Source organism: Mus musculus, chromosome 6 (assembly GCF_000001635.26).
Source record: "Mus musculus strain C57BL/6J chromosome 6, GRCm38.p6 C57BL/6J".
NCBI lineage: Eukaryota > Metazoa > Chordata > Mammalia > Rodentia > Muridae > Mus > Mus musculus.
This window is the reverse complement of record NC_000072.6, coordinates 36,985,312-37,000,631: the sequence shown is the minus strand read 5'-3', so window position 1 is coordinate 37,000,631 and position 15,320 is coordinate 36,985,312. Positions and strand designations below refer to the sequence as shown.

Sequence of the window (15,320 nt, the reverse complement as noted above, 5' to 3'; positions counted from 1 at the left end):
CCAAGCCTGACAGTTCTACCAGTGGGACCTACATGCTGGAAGGAGAAAATCCATTCCTGCAAGCTGTCCCCTGACTTCCACATGCCCTGTATAGCATGCAACCTCAACATGAAAGATACATAAACATGCATTCCTCTTTTTCCTGGCACAGCTGTATTTACATTCATACTGTGTAAAATGGACAGTAGCTATCGCTGCGAATACATGATACACTTCCTCAGTAGCTTTCCACATTGAATTTATTTGTAGCTATGATGTCTTCAAGCTCTTGTTGGCTAATGAGTGTTACGGATGCTATCAAAGGCTGTTGGGTATCTGCAATAGATCTGGATGTGGCTTCCTGAAGTTTTAGTCATTGACTCTTGGTTCCTCTTCTCCTTCCTTGGACAGGCTGCCCTGCAAGTTGGGGGGCACGGAGAAAGGCTGCACCAGTGTCGGGAAGTGATGCTTCTGACTTACAAGTCCATTCCCATGCAAGTGGACGGGGAGCCATGTCGGTTGGCACCTGCTATGATTCGGATCTCCTTGAGGAATCAGGCCAACATGGTACAGAAGAGCAAGCGGAGAACCTCGATGCCTTTGCTCAATGAGTGAGTCTGTGCTTGCCTTCCTGGGTGACATGGAGACACTGGAAAGCAGATGACAGAGTATGCGCATGCTCTGGGGACCTCACTGTGTTAGAAAGGAGAGAGAAAAAATCAAGAAGGAACCACATGCCCTTCCTTGATGGCTCTCATGGGAACATGTGCAATCTCACTTTATTTATCTTAAAGTTATTTGACCTTCTATTTGGTAAATTTTGCTATATGTAAAATAGATGATTCTACTTGGATAATTATTTTGGGGTGTTCAGATGAACTAGTTTTAATATTTAGTGTGGTTTATAGAGGCATTCTTTCCTGCCTGTCAGTATGTGGTCCCTCTCCCCACCTTTCCAATTTGGAGTCCTGTGTCCTCTGATGAATCAACCCAGTTTTGCCTTCCAAGGCAGCATCTACTGTTCAGACTGAATTCAACTCATTGTGCCTACTTCTAAACACATACTATCCCTTCCTTTCTATGCTCTTTCCTTTTTTATTTAGGTGTTTTAATAAACTGATCCAAGGCAAGGCAGTAAAGATTAGGTAATATCGGATAGATGTTCATTTTCTAGTGTATTTTAATTGGTGACTTAATTGTCTGCTCGGGTTTGAAGAAGTAGCTGGAGAGGGAAGAGGATTTGGGTCATTTTTTTTTTTTTTGAGTATCTTCTAGATATCATGCCTCTATGCCTAAGGTCACTTCAGGGCCTCAGGTTGTTCTCTGTCACAGTGAGGGCCCTCAAAGGTGCACCTCCTGTTTGCTTTCTGCGATGCATGGTTACCGATTGTACTGAATGGCTGGCTTCCTGGCGGTGCCTGCAAAGAAGGGACATGCTTTGCCATGTGTTCATGAAGTCAAGGTGAGAATCTGCACAAATTCCCAGAATAACTGATGACGCAGGTGCCACAGCTCCTGTCACCTCCCTCGGCGCCAGCATATGCGCAGGAAGAGCACCAGACAGCACTCCCCAGGCACTTCAGCTTTTGCCATCCGCTTCTAAGTTTGAGGCTGGCGTGAGAAGTCCGCTTCCTCTGTTCTTGGAGTCTGGACTTCCTGGAACATTGGCCTAGTTGTTTCCTCAAGCTTCCATTTACTCCATTCACTCTGAGGTGACAGTTCCTGCTTTATTTACCTTTTGGCAGCTGGCAAAACTCTTGGCGCGTTTGCTGATGCTTTCTGTCCTTGCTACCTTTTCCTTCTTCTAGGTTGAAGACATAATTGTGAGTTTATATGTTAAAAAGAGACGAGATGTCGACAGCTGTACGTGATTCTTCACATTTCTTCTAGATATGTTAGTCAAATCATCACCCACTGGTTTGGCAGAAACCTAAGAACCAATGGATACAAAGCTACCTCTGAATTTGTACAGTGGCCAAGGTGCCTATGTCACTTGTAGATCCTCGATGGAAGAGACAGAATTAAGCTCTATAAGTTTACTATCGCTCAAATAGAGAATATGACCTTCCTAGAAGTAAACCTCTTCAAGTGTTCAGTTTTGAACAGCTTTTATGCTCTGTCAAGAAAGAATTTGTCATCTTTATGTAAACCTGTTAATTAGGAGTCATTTGGCTTCCTTTACATGCAAAATAAGTACACATAGTGTTTTATTTTGTCCTCATCGCATGTGTGGCATATGGCACTTTTCTTGTATTCACTTGTACAGGTGTCCAAGAGCAGCCTCATCTAATAAAATTCTGACACTTCTTACCTGGGGAAGTGTTCCCAACATATCAGCCTCATGTGACACAGAGGACCATATCCAGTGGGAGTCAGAGCATACTATTCATTTTTTTAAAAAAAAAGAGCTAAAAATTGAAAACACACATAAAATTATTATTCAGCACTATATTTAAAATCAGTATTGATACTGCATTTTCGAAGAAAAAGGGATAAACCTGGTTACCATGTCAAACTTGTTCATTAAGCTTGGCTTTCTCTCTCCTTAATCCTTTTTCATTTCTAAAGTTAGATTATGTCTATATCATCATAAAACCTCTCCTTCCTCAATCTCTCTCTCTCTCTCTTCCTCTCTCTCTCTCTCTCTCTCTCTCTCTCTCTCTCTCTCTCTCAAATTTAACTTCTTCCTCTGAGGTTCTCTCAGACTTGTCCATCATTGAGAGATGGAAGAGATATTGAAAGGTCAAGCTACTCCTTTATGTCTCTGCCTCCCTTTCTTCTCGCCTCCCTTTTCCTTTCCTTGCTTTCCTTTCCTCTCCTCTCCTTCCTTCCTTCCTCCATTTATTTATTTACTTAATAAACTAAAACTGTTTCTGTGGTTCAATTTGCCTGTATAAATTTTTTTGCTACAAGGGGAAGACAACTACTTTCCTGTGTCATAAAATTTTTATATCAATGGCACAGGTCTTTGTGTGTGTGTGTGTGCATATATATACATGTGTGTGCATGTGCAACTATGTATGTTTTTGTGTGCATGTGTGTATGTATTCTCAATATAGGGATGGTAGCCACTTGGGTCATCTAAGGAACTGGGCTCTTTTCATCCCTGTTACCTGGGAAGACTTGCTATTTTAATGCTCTGGTTCCCTGAATAACTGCTTCTTCTTCTTCTTCCCCTGAATGCAGGTGTGTCTCACACATCTGCTCTTTCTTTGGGACGTTGAATCTCAGGTCTGTGACTTCAGCCTTGGCTCTTTTCCAAAACTAAAGATTATTCCCCAAACACTGTAATTGACAGTTTTTCCTTAATGAGGTTTTGTGGCAAGCTCAGATTACACACTAAGAACCAGACCCTTAACTCAGCTGCCTTTGTATTTCCTTCTCATCTGTTGAGTCTGTTCCTCACCCACGTGCACATTCATTATGGATTTCTGTCCCTGAAGCCACCTCACTCACCTCCACTCTTCCACACCTAGCTGGTTAGCTAGCACTTTTTTTTTTTTTTTTTTTTTTTTTTGGAAACAGGGTTTCTCTGGAACTCACTCTGTAGACCAGACTGGCCTCGAACTCAGAAATCTACCTGCCTCTGCCTCCCAAGTGCTGGGATTAAAGGCAGCTAGCACTTTTCTTGAGACCACCTTCAGTTCATCATTCAGATCTTACTGCACACTGTCCCTCTTGTTCATTAGGAAATGGCTAATGTGCGCTCACAGTTGATTCGTTTCCCAGTTTACCAGGCTGCCCTCTTTAGAAAGATGATTTTTCTATACCAAATAGAATTCCCAAAATGGGAAGCCTCTGTTCCTTATCTTCACTGGTGGTTTTGATATTTTCAGTCTTCATCCTGATCTCCTTTGTCCCAGGGGAGCTACAACCTTTCTCCATCATCATCCTTCTTTTTGCCTCTGGATTTTCTTCTCACAGGGGTCCCCCTTTCTTCTTTCATCCTCCAGCCTTGCATACAGTGCAGAACCCAATCCATGTATCACTTCCACCAAGTACCATCCTCTAGCTGATCCTATCAGTTATTGTACCTCTTGGTGCTATTTCCACCACATCAGCTAGAGCATCCCTCATCTGTTTGCTTGTCTCTCTGCTCTGCTCTGTGCAGAGGCCCTGGGCTTTCCCACTCAGGAAGCCCTGTACCTAGTATTGTCTCTGAGACAAGATCACACATTGAATCTGTGACTCTCATGTGCACTTCATTATTCCTCTGTTTCTTCTATGTTTCTTGGAAACTATTAACAGAATAACAGCTATGTAAACCTCATGAATTTGTCATCTTTGAGACCTCATGAATGTAGAGGTCATGCAGTATATGTTTCGAGGATGTTTTACTACAAGTGCAGGACAGACATTGAACCAATTAGATATGATTACATGAATAATCAGAAGGAGTCTCTGTGATTGATTACAAAGTAGTAGACCTTCATGATGCCATTCTGACCACATTTATTATGGAAGGAAACATGTTTACCAGAAAATAACCCAATTTTATTAGAATATACAAAATAAAATGTATTCACTAACTGATATTGGCAAGGGAGTGTACTTTATTTTATTAGCTCATGCAAGTCTACACAGTCCACTAAATATTTTCCATACAAAATGTCATAGAGATTTTTGTCTAGTATTTTTTTTTACTAATATCCTAGCCAAAAAAAAATGTATTTCATTGTGCTGTGCATCGTGAAAAACCAATGAAGGTGATCAGAAGCTTAAGATAAGTGGTGTAGAAGGAAGTCTTTGGTTAGTACCCTTGACTTCACTAGCAGTTATGAAGGACGGACATTTTGTATAAAGGCAAGAGTGCTAGTTAGCTAACTTTGAATTGGGCAACTGTGTTCCATCATCCTGAGCTACGGATGAGTACTGTTAGTTTTAACAGAGAGTCTTTGAAGATAACATGGACAGAATGACCTTCTGTGGGAATGTATGTACCCAGTAGGTAGAGAATCTGGGGAGTACTGCTCTGCACTTAGAGAAGTTTAAATGAGAGAAGAAAAAAGGGGGATGGTACAGGGTGAGAGTGAGTTTGGGGGTCAGCTTATTAAATTGCACAATGGCTTCTTTCCAATAGTATCTATGGACCGATCTCATGACAAAAGAATAAGGAGAGATGTTTATGGTCTCATGTTTGTACCTGGAGGATGAGTGACATTAAGTCATCAGAGGAATGGAAAGGAATTCTGTAAAACCACTTCTGGCCTTCTCAGAAAGCCTTTGCTGTTCAGCTGAAGGAAGCTCAAGGTTGTTGAGTCCCTCTTTTCAAGATGGCTCTCGAATGGGACCTCAAAGACGAGGTGCAAGGATGACATGGGCTCCCCTCCTCGGGGAGAGGTCAGTGTGTTGCTTCCCCACTCTGATGTGGAAGCCTATGCCTCTGTCCTTGAGTCGTCCTAAATGTCCTGGAGCAAAGATGCCATTGACAACGCGTCCTGTGCCCTCAGCCCACCCTCCTGCTTTGGCCCTGCGCTCCAGTATGTGGCTTGCCCAGAACTAGCCGCTTCGATGTGTCCTGTTGGCTTCATTGCTATCACCGGCTTCTCTGGATTATTTCCATGGCTGGCTTGATTTCCTTTTTATTTTTCTTTCATCGCTGTGGGTGATGCGCTCATTTAATTTCTGTTTAAACTTTGTGTGTCTCTCTTTTTCTCCCCGGCTTGTTCCTTGTTTGTCCACGCTGTCCTGCTGACTCTGTCTTCGCTGCTCATTCCCCTGCCGCCTCTAGCATCCATCAGGTGCAAGCTGCGGACCTGCGGCGAGTGTCTGCTCCCCCCGGCTCCTTCACCATGTGAGTACAGTGCCATTCTGTTTTGACCCTCATTCCCCAACTTCTCCTCAGGGGTGGATTGCCCACGGCACCCTTTTCCTCCACAGGACTGCTGTTCAGATGAGGGAGCCACCTAATCATAGATGCTCTTACACCCCTATTTTTAGATGTGAAATAGAGAGCAATAGGGAAGCTCTCTGTGCTTTGTATGTTCCCGCCCACTGCGCGTTTGCACTTTCGCCTTTTTATGAGATACTACAGGGCCCATGGCTGTGTGGGTTGGTGTAATAATCTACTCTAAGTGTCATTGCTTTCAGAGTCTGATAGGACAGTTAGACCAATACCATTACAGATATATTTGAGGAAGTGCTTATGGCCCCAATATGTGCCAACCTCATTTTTGTGCCAAAGAGACACAGCTGTTACACAATGATCAATGACCACGAGCTCTCACTGAGTTAGCAGAAATTTATTGTTATGCATGATTAGTGGTTTAAGCTCAATGTACTCCAGGGTGTTTTAATTATCTGGTGAAATGAAATAAACAAAATGGAAATAGGATTTTTAGGATATTTTTCTTTTAGTATTTTGGGCACTAAACACTGATTCATCTTTCTTTCCTTGCTCCATATTATATTACCTGACATTTATTATGCTTCAAGTACCATGCTAGGTGCCTTGCATCTACTATGTAATTCTCATGATGATACTGTGCACATGGACTAGCGCTCTTTCTCCTGTATACATGCTCAAGGTCACAGACTAACAGGTCATAGAATGAGATTCAAATTCATGCAGCCAGGCTTCTAAACTCATGTGGCCTTCCATCTGTCTGGATTCTGAGTGTTTCTCCAGACCCAGCAGCGTGATCACTTTTTCAAATAATTCTCCCTTGATTCGTGCTTTCAGAATCAGTCACACCTCATTGGAGTTCACTGTCTATGAGCCTGTTATAGTTTTTAAAGCTTCATTTGGTTTTCATTGTCTGAACTCGAGATGTGTGTATATCCCACTCCAGACTTAGCCTACTCAAGGTGATTAGCAGTATATCCATATGGATCTCTGTGTTCTAGACCTATTCACAGACCTTGACAGAGCATTGTGAAACTAAGCTACTAAGCCATAGTGAGTTGGTGGCCTTAATGAGTGGGAAGATATGTGTCTGTAAGGAACTGTGTAAAATCTGAAATCTAGTGGTGTTACGAAGTACTTCCTAAAGTTTAAGTGCTCAATCTTGTTTTCAGCTTACAGATCACATTTATTAGAAATATATGTTAGCTGACGAGTGTCCCTTTTGGCCCTGGCTGAGCACCATGCACTGTTTTATGCTGAAGAACTAGTGATCAGCAGCACCCATTAGTACTTGTGTGGAGCACAGGCCTTATAATTGAACAATCATACCCAACAAGGTAATGGTATTTCATTTCCAATCCACTGTTGCTTACAGGGTAAAATTCTCCATTCTGTGAGCTCCTTAGTAAATTTGTCTTCAGAGACTGGCTGTCAGCCATCTGATCAGGCTTTTAGTAGCTCCACGGACTGAGGTCAGAGAAATGAGAAGGTCTGCAACTGAAGTGGGTGCGAGAGCGGTTGAGTTCCATTCTCTAGCAGGGCTGTGTTGACAGTGTAGACGTAGGGCTGGTGATTTGGTATTCCAGGAGAGGATGTGCTACAGGAAGGGATTCGTTTCTACAGAATATAGCAGGCAGTAGTTGTGTCTACTTTAACACTGTAGCACTAATATGAAAATATTTCTGTGACATACTATTACAGCGCATAGGTGCTGTATGCCTCTAAAGCATCTGTATAATAAAAGTTGGTAAAGCTGGGTGGAGACTGATCTTAAATAGAGCAAGAAGACAGAGAACAGATCAAGCATAGCAGAGCCTTTGGTGCCTTTGTATCAGGAACAGTACTGCCTGAGCCTTTTGTACCCATGCTACTCGGAAGGCCCAGACATGCTTAGCTTGCTAACGTTGCTTTGCTCCCTCTCCACCGGCCATCCAGACCTGACACCCTGAACTGAGATCTTTGGCTTTCTCTTCTTTCAGAACCTGTGTTAAATAGATGCTCTTTAGATCTTTGGAGAGGGCTCTCTGTTGCTCCTAGAGCAACGCTGCCTCCTTGAAATGGTCTGAAGTACCCTTTCCTGGAAAGCCTCCCTTTCTCTAGTTTCCAGGTGACTTTTTTGAGGAGAGCAAGAATACTTGTGGCGATGAGAGCGTGAGACATAGATTGTTAGGAGTCGTGACGTAATGCTAAAATCCAACCACACACAAAATGTCAGTACCGTGGAATATGTTTAAGATTTATTTTTATTATTTTTACATTATGTTTTAGGGGGTGGGTTGTGCACATGAGTGCAGGTGCCTGTAGAGTCTAGAAGAGGATGACTGGATCTACCGAGGCTGGAATTACAGGTAGTTTTATGCCATCCCAGAGTGGGTGCTGGGAGCAAACTCATGTCCTCTATAAAAGCAGTATATGTTCTTGGCCACTGAGCCATCTCTCTAGTTACTAGTATTGTGTAATATTTTGGGCTTTATGGCTGCATACGAATTTATGGATTTTAAAAATGGTTTTAAGGCCTTTATTGTAGAAAGGCAGAGAGAAGGAGAAGAATAGAGAAGTAGAAGCCAGCCATGGCCACGTGGAGAGAGGGGGGAAGGGATGGGGAGAAGGAGGGCGAGAGGGGAGAGTAAGAACAAGAGGGTAAGAGAGGGAAGTAAGTGTGAATTTATGGATTTTTAAGCAAAACTGTTTAATTCCCCATTCACTAAATAAGACAACGCTAAGTCTAGAATATCCACATGAACATTCTCTACAATGTAGCTTGGAACTAAAATCCTTTATGTGATTAAGTTTCTTCATAGGAAAGTAGTCACTGAAGGGCACACACATGCTGCAGTTCTTAAATTGTGGATAATGGTGTTGAATCCTTCATCCAGTTGTTCCATTTGAGCGTCTGCTAAAAAGCATATGGGACCCCAGAATGAAAGTTTCTAGAATTCTTTTATCGGTTAGTAGCCACTTTTCATTGGGTAGCATTTCCTTCTTGCTTTTCCGGCATAAAAAGGAAATGCTGTGATCTGTTTACATTTGACTCGTCATTTTCAACTTTCAACACTGCTTACTTCAGACAGCAGATATTCTGGGGTATTGAAGACATTGAGATCAGAAAGCTACCTTTCTGCCCCTGGGAAATGAGCACGCCGCCATCAGACCTAATTGAGTTGTCTACAGTGTAATTACAATCCAGCATGACAAGGCTCCAAGCAGAGAGATGTGAGCTGTACTTCCGTGTTAGCAACTTTTTACTGCGTATTTGTCACAGTTGGTTGTGTTTCTTACCAGTCTTTGAAATTAATATGTGGCAAAGTTGTTACTTCTGGTGCAGTCCCATGAGTTTTAAAGCAAGAGTATAACCATATAACCATCACCAGAACACAAATTATGTCACTGATGTCACTAGTTTTCTTCTATAATACTACCCTGTAATCCATCCAGATATCATTAGTTACTCTCACCACTCAACATCTAACAGCCACAGATCACCATAGATTTGTGCCTTTGAGAATTCCACAAAGATGGAATCAAACAATATGTGATCCACCTCAGCTGGTATTTTTGACTGAGCGTGACACCTTCCACATCTATCTGACTTGTCATATGGAACAGTCATTTGTTGGTTTTTGTTTTTGAGCTGCCTTCCACCCTGTGACTGTTTCCACTCATCCAGTGGATACCTGGAATTTTGCTGGTTGAAAGTGATTGTTGACGTGGCTCAAACCACTAAGGAGTAGATTTTGTCTGAACAAAAGTTTCTACTACCTTAGGTTAAATGTCTAGAAATGAGGTGTTCGGATCCACATGGCAAGTTGATTTGGTTTCCTTAGCACGAGAACAAATGGAACACTGTTTTCAGAATGGTTTCACCATTTTTGTCTTTCTATGGGTGACATTTGGAGTTCTCTTCATGTCCTGTTGCTTCTGGTGGTGGCCATCAGTTTTGCCACTGTTATTCTCTGCAGTGGCAGTATGGACTCTCATGCATTGACTTTTACCTGTAGCCCAGCTTAAGGCGTCTTTTTAGTTTTAATTTGATAGCATTATCCAGCTTATCAATTAAGATAGATTGGTTTATTTTATTCCAAGCTATACGTCTTACGTCTATATTTCTTTTGCATTATGTATCAGCTAGGGTTTCTAGTATGATATTGAATAAGAGTGGTCACTTACTTTGCTGTTGGTTTTAGGAAACCTTGCTGCTTACACTGTTAAGCTAATTGTTTGAGATCCTTTATTCATTTATTTAAATTTATGTGTGGGTGTTTGTTTGCATGCATGTCTGTTTACCACGTGTATTCCAGTTGAGACCAGAAGTGGGTGCCCTGTCCTCTGAAATCAGTATTACAGGTGGTTGTGAGCAGCCATATGGGTAGTAGGACTCTAACCCAGGATCTTTGGAAAGCAGCCAGTCTTCTGAACTGCTGCGGCATCTCTCCAAACCCAGTTGTACATTTCTTCTGTTGAAGTGTTAGCTATCAAAGCTGTTTTTCTTTTTTTTTTCTCTCTCTTCAAAAGACTCTGACATTTGTTTGTTAGAATTTGCCAGTGAGTGAAACCATTTGGGCATTAGGATTTTTTTCTTTCAACCTTTACGTGTAGATCAAAGGAGCTGGAGGGAGAGAGTCAACAGTTGGTAGCACACGATCCTCTTCCAGATGGCCTGGGTCCACAACTGACTGTGACTCTTAATTCCAGAGGACCCAACCGTCTCCTCTGACCTCCCTGGGCACAAGGCAAGCACATGGTATGCATACATGCATACAGCCAAGTAGTTATACTCAGAAGATATAAATAATAAGTAACCCCTTGAGTGGTAAACCAAGTTATTTTAGAATCTCTAGGACTATTCAGGTCATTTATCTTTACCTTGGTGAATTTTTTATGGTTGTTTGATATTTCCATAGAATCTGTCCATTTCTTCTATGTTGGCAATTGATATGGATGGGATTGTAAAGAAAACTTCTTTATCTCTTTTATTTCTGTGGCAACTGTAGGCGTAGTTCTTTTTTTTTTATTCTTGATATTTGTAATTCAATGCATCTTTTGAAGTTTTCATCAGTCTTGGCAGAGTTATTTTATCGCCCAACCCCAAAATTGTCTGTTGGTTACACTGACTTTCCTGATTGTTTTCTGTTTGAAATATAGTTGAACTTTGCCCTTTATTACTTCCTCCCTTATGCTCATATTGGGCTCATTTCATTTATTTTTGTTCTGGTTCCTTAAAGAATTTTACTTCCCCACTTCCCCCCATTAGGAGGCAATTGACATGATGGCCACAAGTTCTGACTGTCCTCAGGGTCATGGCTGCACTTGTTACCCTGTATTCAAATGCCTCCTGGAATTCTTCCATTGGACAGCAAGGCCATACTGTGTCTCTAGCATAAGACCTGGGCACGGTCTGCCCTCTGTCATTCACGTAGACACAGACTGGAGAGAGACCCTTGCATAGAAACAAAGTGAAGCTCCTTTCGGAATCCCTTCCTCTTGAAAGTCACTCCTCTCTTTAGTCCTCAACCAGAGAATTATTCCTAACTTTAGTTATTCCCTATGATCCACGTCTCCTTCTATGACAGAAAGAGAAGCAAAGACGGTTGATTGCACCCTCTGGACATCGCAGTTCCTGAGAATAGAAAGGAGATTGTGTTTTTGGTGTTAGTAATCTTAGCTGTCACAGGACCTTTGCCATGCTGGCTACCAGTACTGCAAAATGGCCTAAATCTGAAGTGTGAGCAGATGAAGGGGAGGAAACCTTAAAAGAGAAAAACAGATTTATTTTTCTCAGTGAGTCAGCATTCTGAGGTGTTGCTTTCCTGAACTCAGCCAGAGCCCAGACTTTCTCTCAGCAATCTCCCTGCCTGTGTCTGGCATCCACTTTCAGATCATATACTGCTGGAGTCCAGCTCTGGTCTACGGCAAGGGACAGTGAGGGAGCCCATCAGCGGGGTGTAGTTGGCCTGTATTTGGTCTTCCTCACCAATTTGTTGCTAGATTTCACCTTCTAAAGTTCCCTTATGGCTGCTTTATTGCTTTATTTAGGGAGAAAAAATGGTGGAGAGGCTCCCTTCTGTAAGATAACTGGGCCACTGTACCAGGCCTGGAGCTTGTCACAGGTCCCTCATCCCATGTCTTTCCGTATTCCCTGACTCAGCACATGCCCCAGCTCAGGGCAGCAAAGCATCTCTGCAGACAGCAGGGCATCATCCTACCTGCCACTGATGTATGTTAACTATAATACACCATCCAAAGTTATAATTTAGACACAAGCAGGATCTGCTTGGTGCTAACTTATGTGGGTTTGTTTACCGCCTGAGGGAAAGTACACATATTGAAAGGATAGTGTAACTTGTCATATTTGACCACAGGCTGAATGTGATTCGGTTCTGCAAAATTGATTTTGATAAATGAAGGCTTCTTGGTAAAGGATAAAAGTAAATTGATTTTCTTTGCAAAAGTTAAAGAGTTTGGAGGCGAGAAGGGGAAATATTGTCACTGTGCCATTTCTGAGATTTTATTTGGGGCTGGATTTAAGAGTTCCATGGCTGAAAAAGTACAGATACAGAACTGAGAACCTTCAGTCTTCATGACTGAAGTCTGCGGTTTAATGTCTGCGTGCCTCGGAGGGGAGAAGGAAGCGAGTCTCTGCAGCTCATTAGAGAACATTGTAATTGTCTTCTCTAGCTGGCCACATGAAAACTTCCCCGACATTTCCTTAAGCTTGAGCTGTGTATTATAAAACATTGGCCTCTCTCGCTGATGTGACCCTGACCCTGTAATTAGAAAATTCGACTTGAAAATGGAAGCTGTGCTTGCTAAACAACACCACCTTTTCTTTTCTTTCTTTCCATAAATCCCTCTACTTCATCGTGAATGGTATCAGGAAGCCACACAAGCCCTGTTGAGAGCATCTGCCTGGCTGTCTCTGTGATCTGCGAGGTGTGCCTCTGGTGCAAAGGAGGGCCCCTCACCTGTGGTTTGATTCCACAGACCAAGCACTTGATGGAAATGTACTCACAGGCCAGCTGAGCTTCTAGAGTCTGGACAGGAAAATGTCCAGATTCAGATTCATGGATTTAAAAATTTTGTATCATACTTTTTGGCTCCAAAGGGGGGAAAAACGGTCTAGGCAACCCAAATGTGTTTAGGTTGTTCGTTCACAACTAACTATTCCTGTTATCCTTGTACAATCTGAACAGTAGGATCTTAGATACTTATAATTTCAGTGAACCTACATCACTTCTACAGAAGTAAAAAGGAGCCTAGAGGTCTAGAGGTTTCTGTTTTAAAAGATCAGGTGAGAACTGCTCTGTTTATTGAACTGGAAGAAACTAGAAACAGTGACACAGGATTAGTTTTACATCTTGAAAACAAAGCTATATGTTCTCTAAGAATCTGCCAGGCTTTGCCCACTGCCAGCCTTACTTCCCCATCTCTCCCGAGAGGCTAACATTTTGTGTGTTATCTGTCTGGTCCTCACCCGTTTCTCCTTCTTCGTCCCAGGAGGCCCACGACCATCCTTTCCTTTTCTCTTCCTCCCCCGACTCTTTCCAGCTTGTTCATAGGGCAGTTTGGCTAAATGGAAAATTACGAGGGCAAAGCACCTAAGAATTACTCTGGCTTTATCCCAGGCTGCTTCCAAACCAATGCCCAGGCTGCAGCCCAGGTAACAGGCTTCTTTGGTCTTTGTGTAATGCAGGTTTCCTCTCGAGCTCCTCCCCTATCTCAACTTCATTCCTCTCAAGGAGGTGTCATGACAGCATAGGTAGATAGAGCACAGGACCCTGCTAACCATATGCTTCATGTTTCTGATGTAAATATCTTGATAGCCCCGCCTTTGTCTGTACATCATGGGCCGTGGATTCATTATCCTTCCACATTTTGTTTTGAAGACAGTTTTTAAGATGCAGTCAATTCTTGGGATTCTCATCAGCCCTGAAGTTCTGTTCTGGTAAATCCAAGGTATGACTTTAAATCTCATTAAAATTTGCCTCAAGAGGAAACATACACAAGATTGGTCTTGGAATTACAGGTCACTTTTGGTTCTTGGTACTAAGCAGGAGGCTAGGCACTGTACTGCCTTGGAACACTTAGTTAAGGCCTTACCATACTGCCTGCAAGAACCCTCGTGGATGCTTGTGCTTGCTCAGAGAGGTGATATGTACTTAGACTGTGCTAAGCATCTTATTCTGTGACCAGTGTAAACACTTTAATAACAGCATTGGGTAACACTATTATGTTTCTATCACAGATGGGAAGACTGAGGAGAACGGTAGGAAGATTGCTTTCTGACATACTGTAAGTCAGTAAAATGAGGATTAAGTTTATTGCTATCTGCTTTGAGGAGAGTACTTAAAGTGGACTATCTTCCACCTTAAGATGAATGCATCATCAGTATAAACTCTGGTCATTAGCAGTGTGTGGATGTGTACGAGTGATGCGTTTTAATCAGATTGTACCAGGTATGCATTTAAAGCAAAAAGCAGATGTGAGTTATTAAGAATTCAGATGTACACATTTTATATGTTTTGATTCTTTGAGGCTGCAGATCTCAAGTATAGCTATAAGAAAAAGTTTACAAAGACAGCCATGCTTCTGCCTATAGCATCAGGCTTAGCTGGAAGGGTCACGCTTCCATCTCCACTGAGGGATGGCTTCTATGGTCTCCTATTGCAGAGGCCAGTGCAGGGCTCAGTACACTTATATAAAGGCCCAATGCATTCTATCACATTGCTTTTAGCATTTATATTTACAGGTGAATTATTCATACCCATGTAGGTGAATGAGCAATGTTAGGACTCAGCACTTTTTTATAGTAAGAGTTCACTTCAAGAGCAAGATGCCTATTTGGGTATGGTTTCGCCGGCTTGGGTGTATGGGGCATATGGGGCCACTGTCAAAGTGATCTTTGGGATAAGAGAGAGAGAGTCCTCAAACGTTTTTTGAATTATACATGCTCTAAGTTTATTTATTGGGTTGGGGAAAAGGAGTGAGAATACTTTATGCGTATTTTGTAGTGAAATTATTTGATATTTTTTTGCATTACCTATTTATTTTGAGGGTTATTGTGCATATGTACAATCACACAAATCAGAGGGCATGGTGGGAATTGATTTCTTTTTTCCTTTCACAACATGGGTTCCAGGAACAGAGCCAGGTGGTCAGGCTTCGCAGCAGGTGTCTTTACTCCTTACCGAGCCATATTGCTGGCCCTAACAAATATAATTTTTAAACTATAGAAATAATTTAGGTTTGGATGTAGCTCAGTGGGCGAGTATAGACCTAGCATTTACAGGAGCCCGGATTTGATTATCCTGTATTGTAAAAAGGAAAAACAAACAAATAAAATTCAATCTTAAAACTATTCAGTAAACACAAAGTCATGGTTTCAGTTTTTCTATATAGCATGGCTTCTATCAGGAGAAGCTGGAATCGGAGCCTGATTGGCCACAGCAGAGATATGTCAAGTTGACAGGGATTTGGGGGACATTGTGAAATTTGGGAA

General features: G+C 42.1%; 1 protein-coding gene across 17 annotated transcripts in view; it reads left to right on the top strand.

Annotated features, from left to right (window-relative positions):
* The window catches only part of Dgki (diacylglycerol kinase, iota), a 463,575-nt gene that overhangs the window by 300,324 nt on the left and 147,931 nt on the right, over positions 1 to 15,320 (top strand). For 11 of the 17 annotated variants that reach the window (XM_006506259.4, XM_006506258.4, XM_030255453.1 and 8 more), the window contains 2 exons: positions 391 to 590; positions 5,711 to 5,773. In XM_006506259.4, coding sequence (XP_006506322.1) covers positions 391 to 590; positions 5,711 to 5,773 — 263 coding nt within the window. The remainder of the gene's footprint in view (positions 1 to 390; positions 591 to 5,710; positions 5,774 to 15,320) is intronic. The other 6 variants (XM_011241385.3, XM_017321628.2, XM_017321629.2 and 3 more) reach the window with 1 other exon arrangement.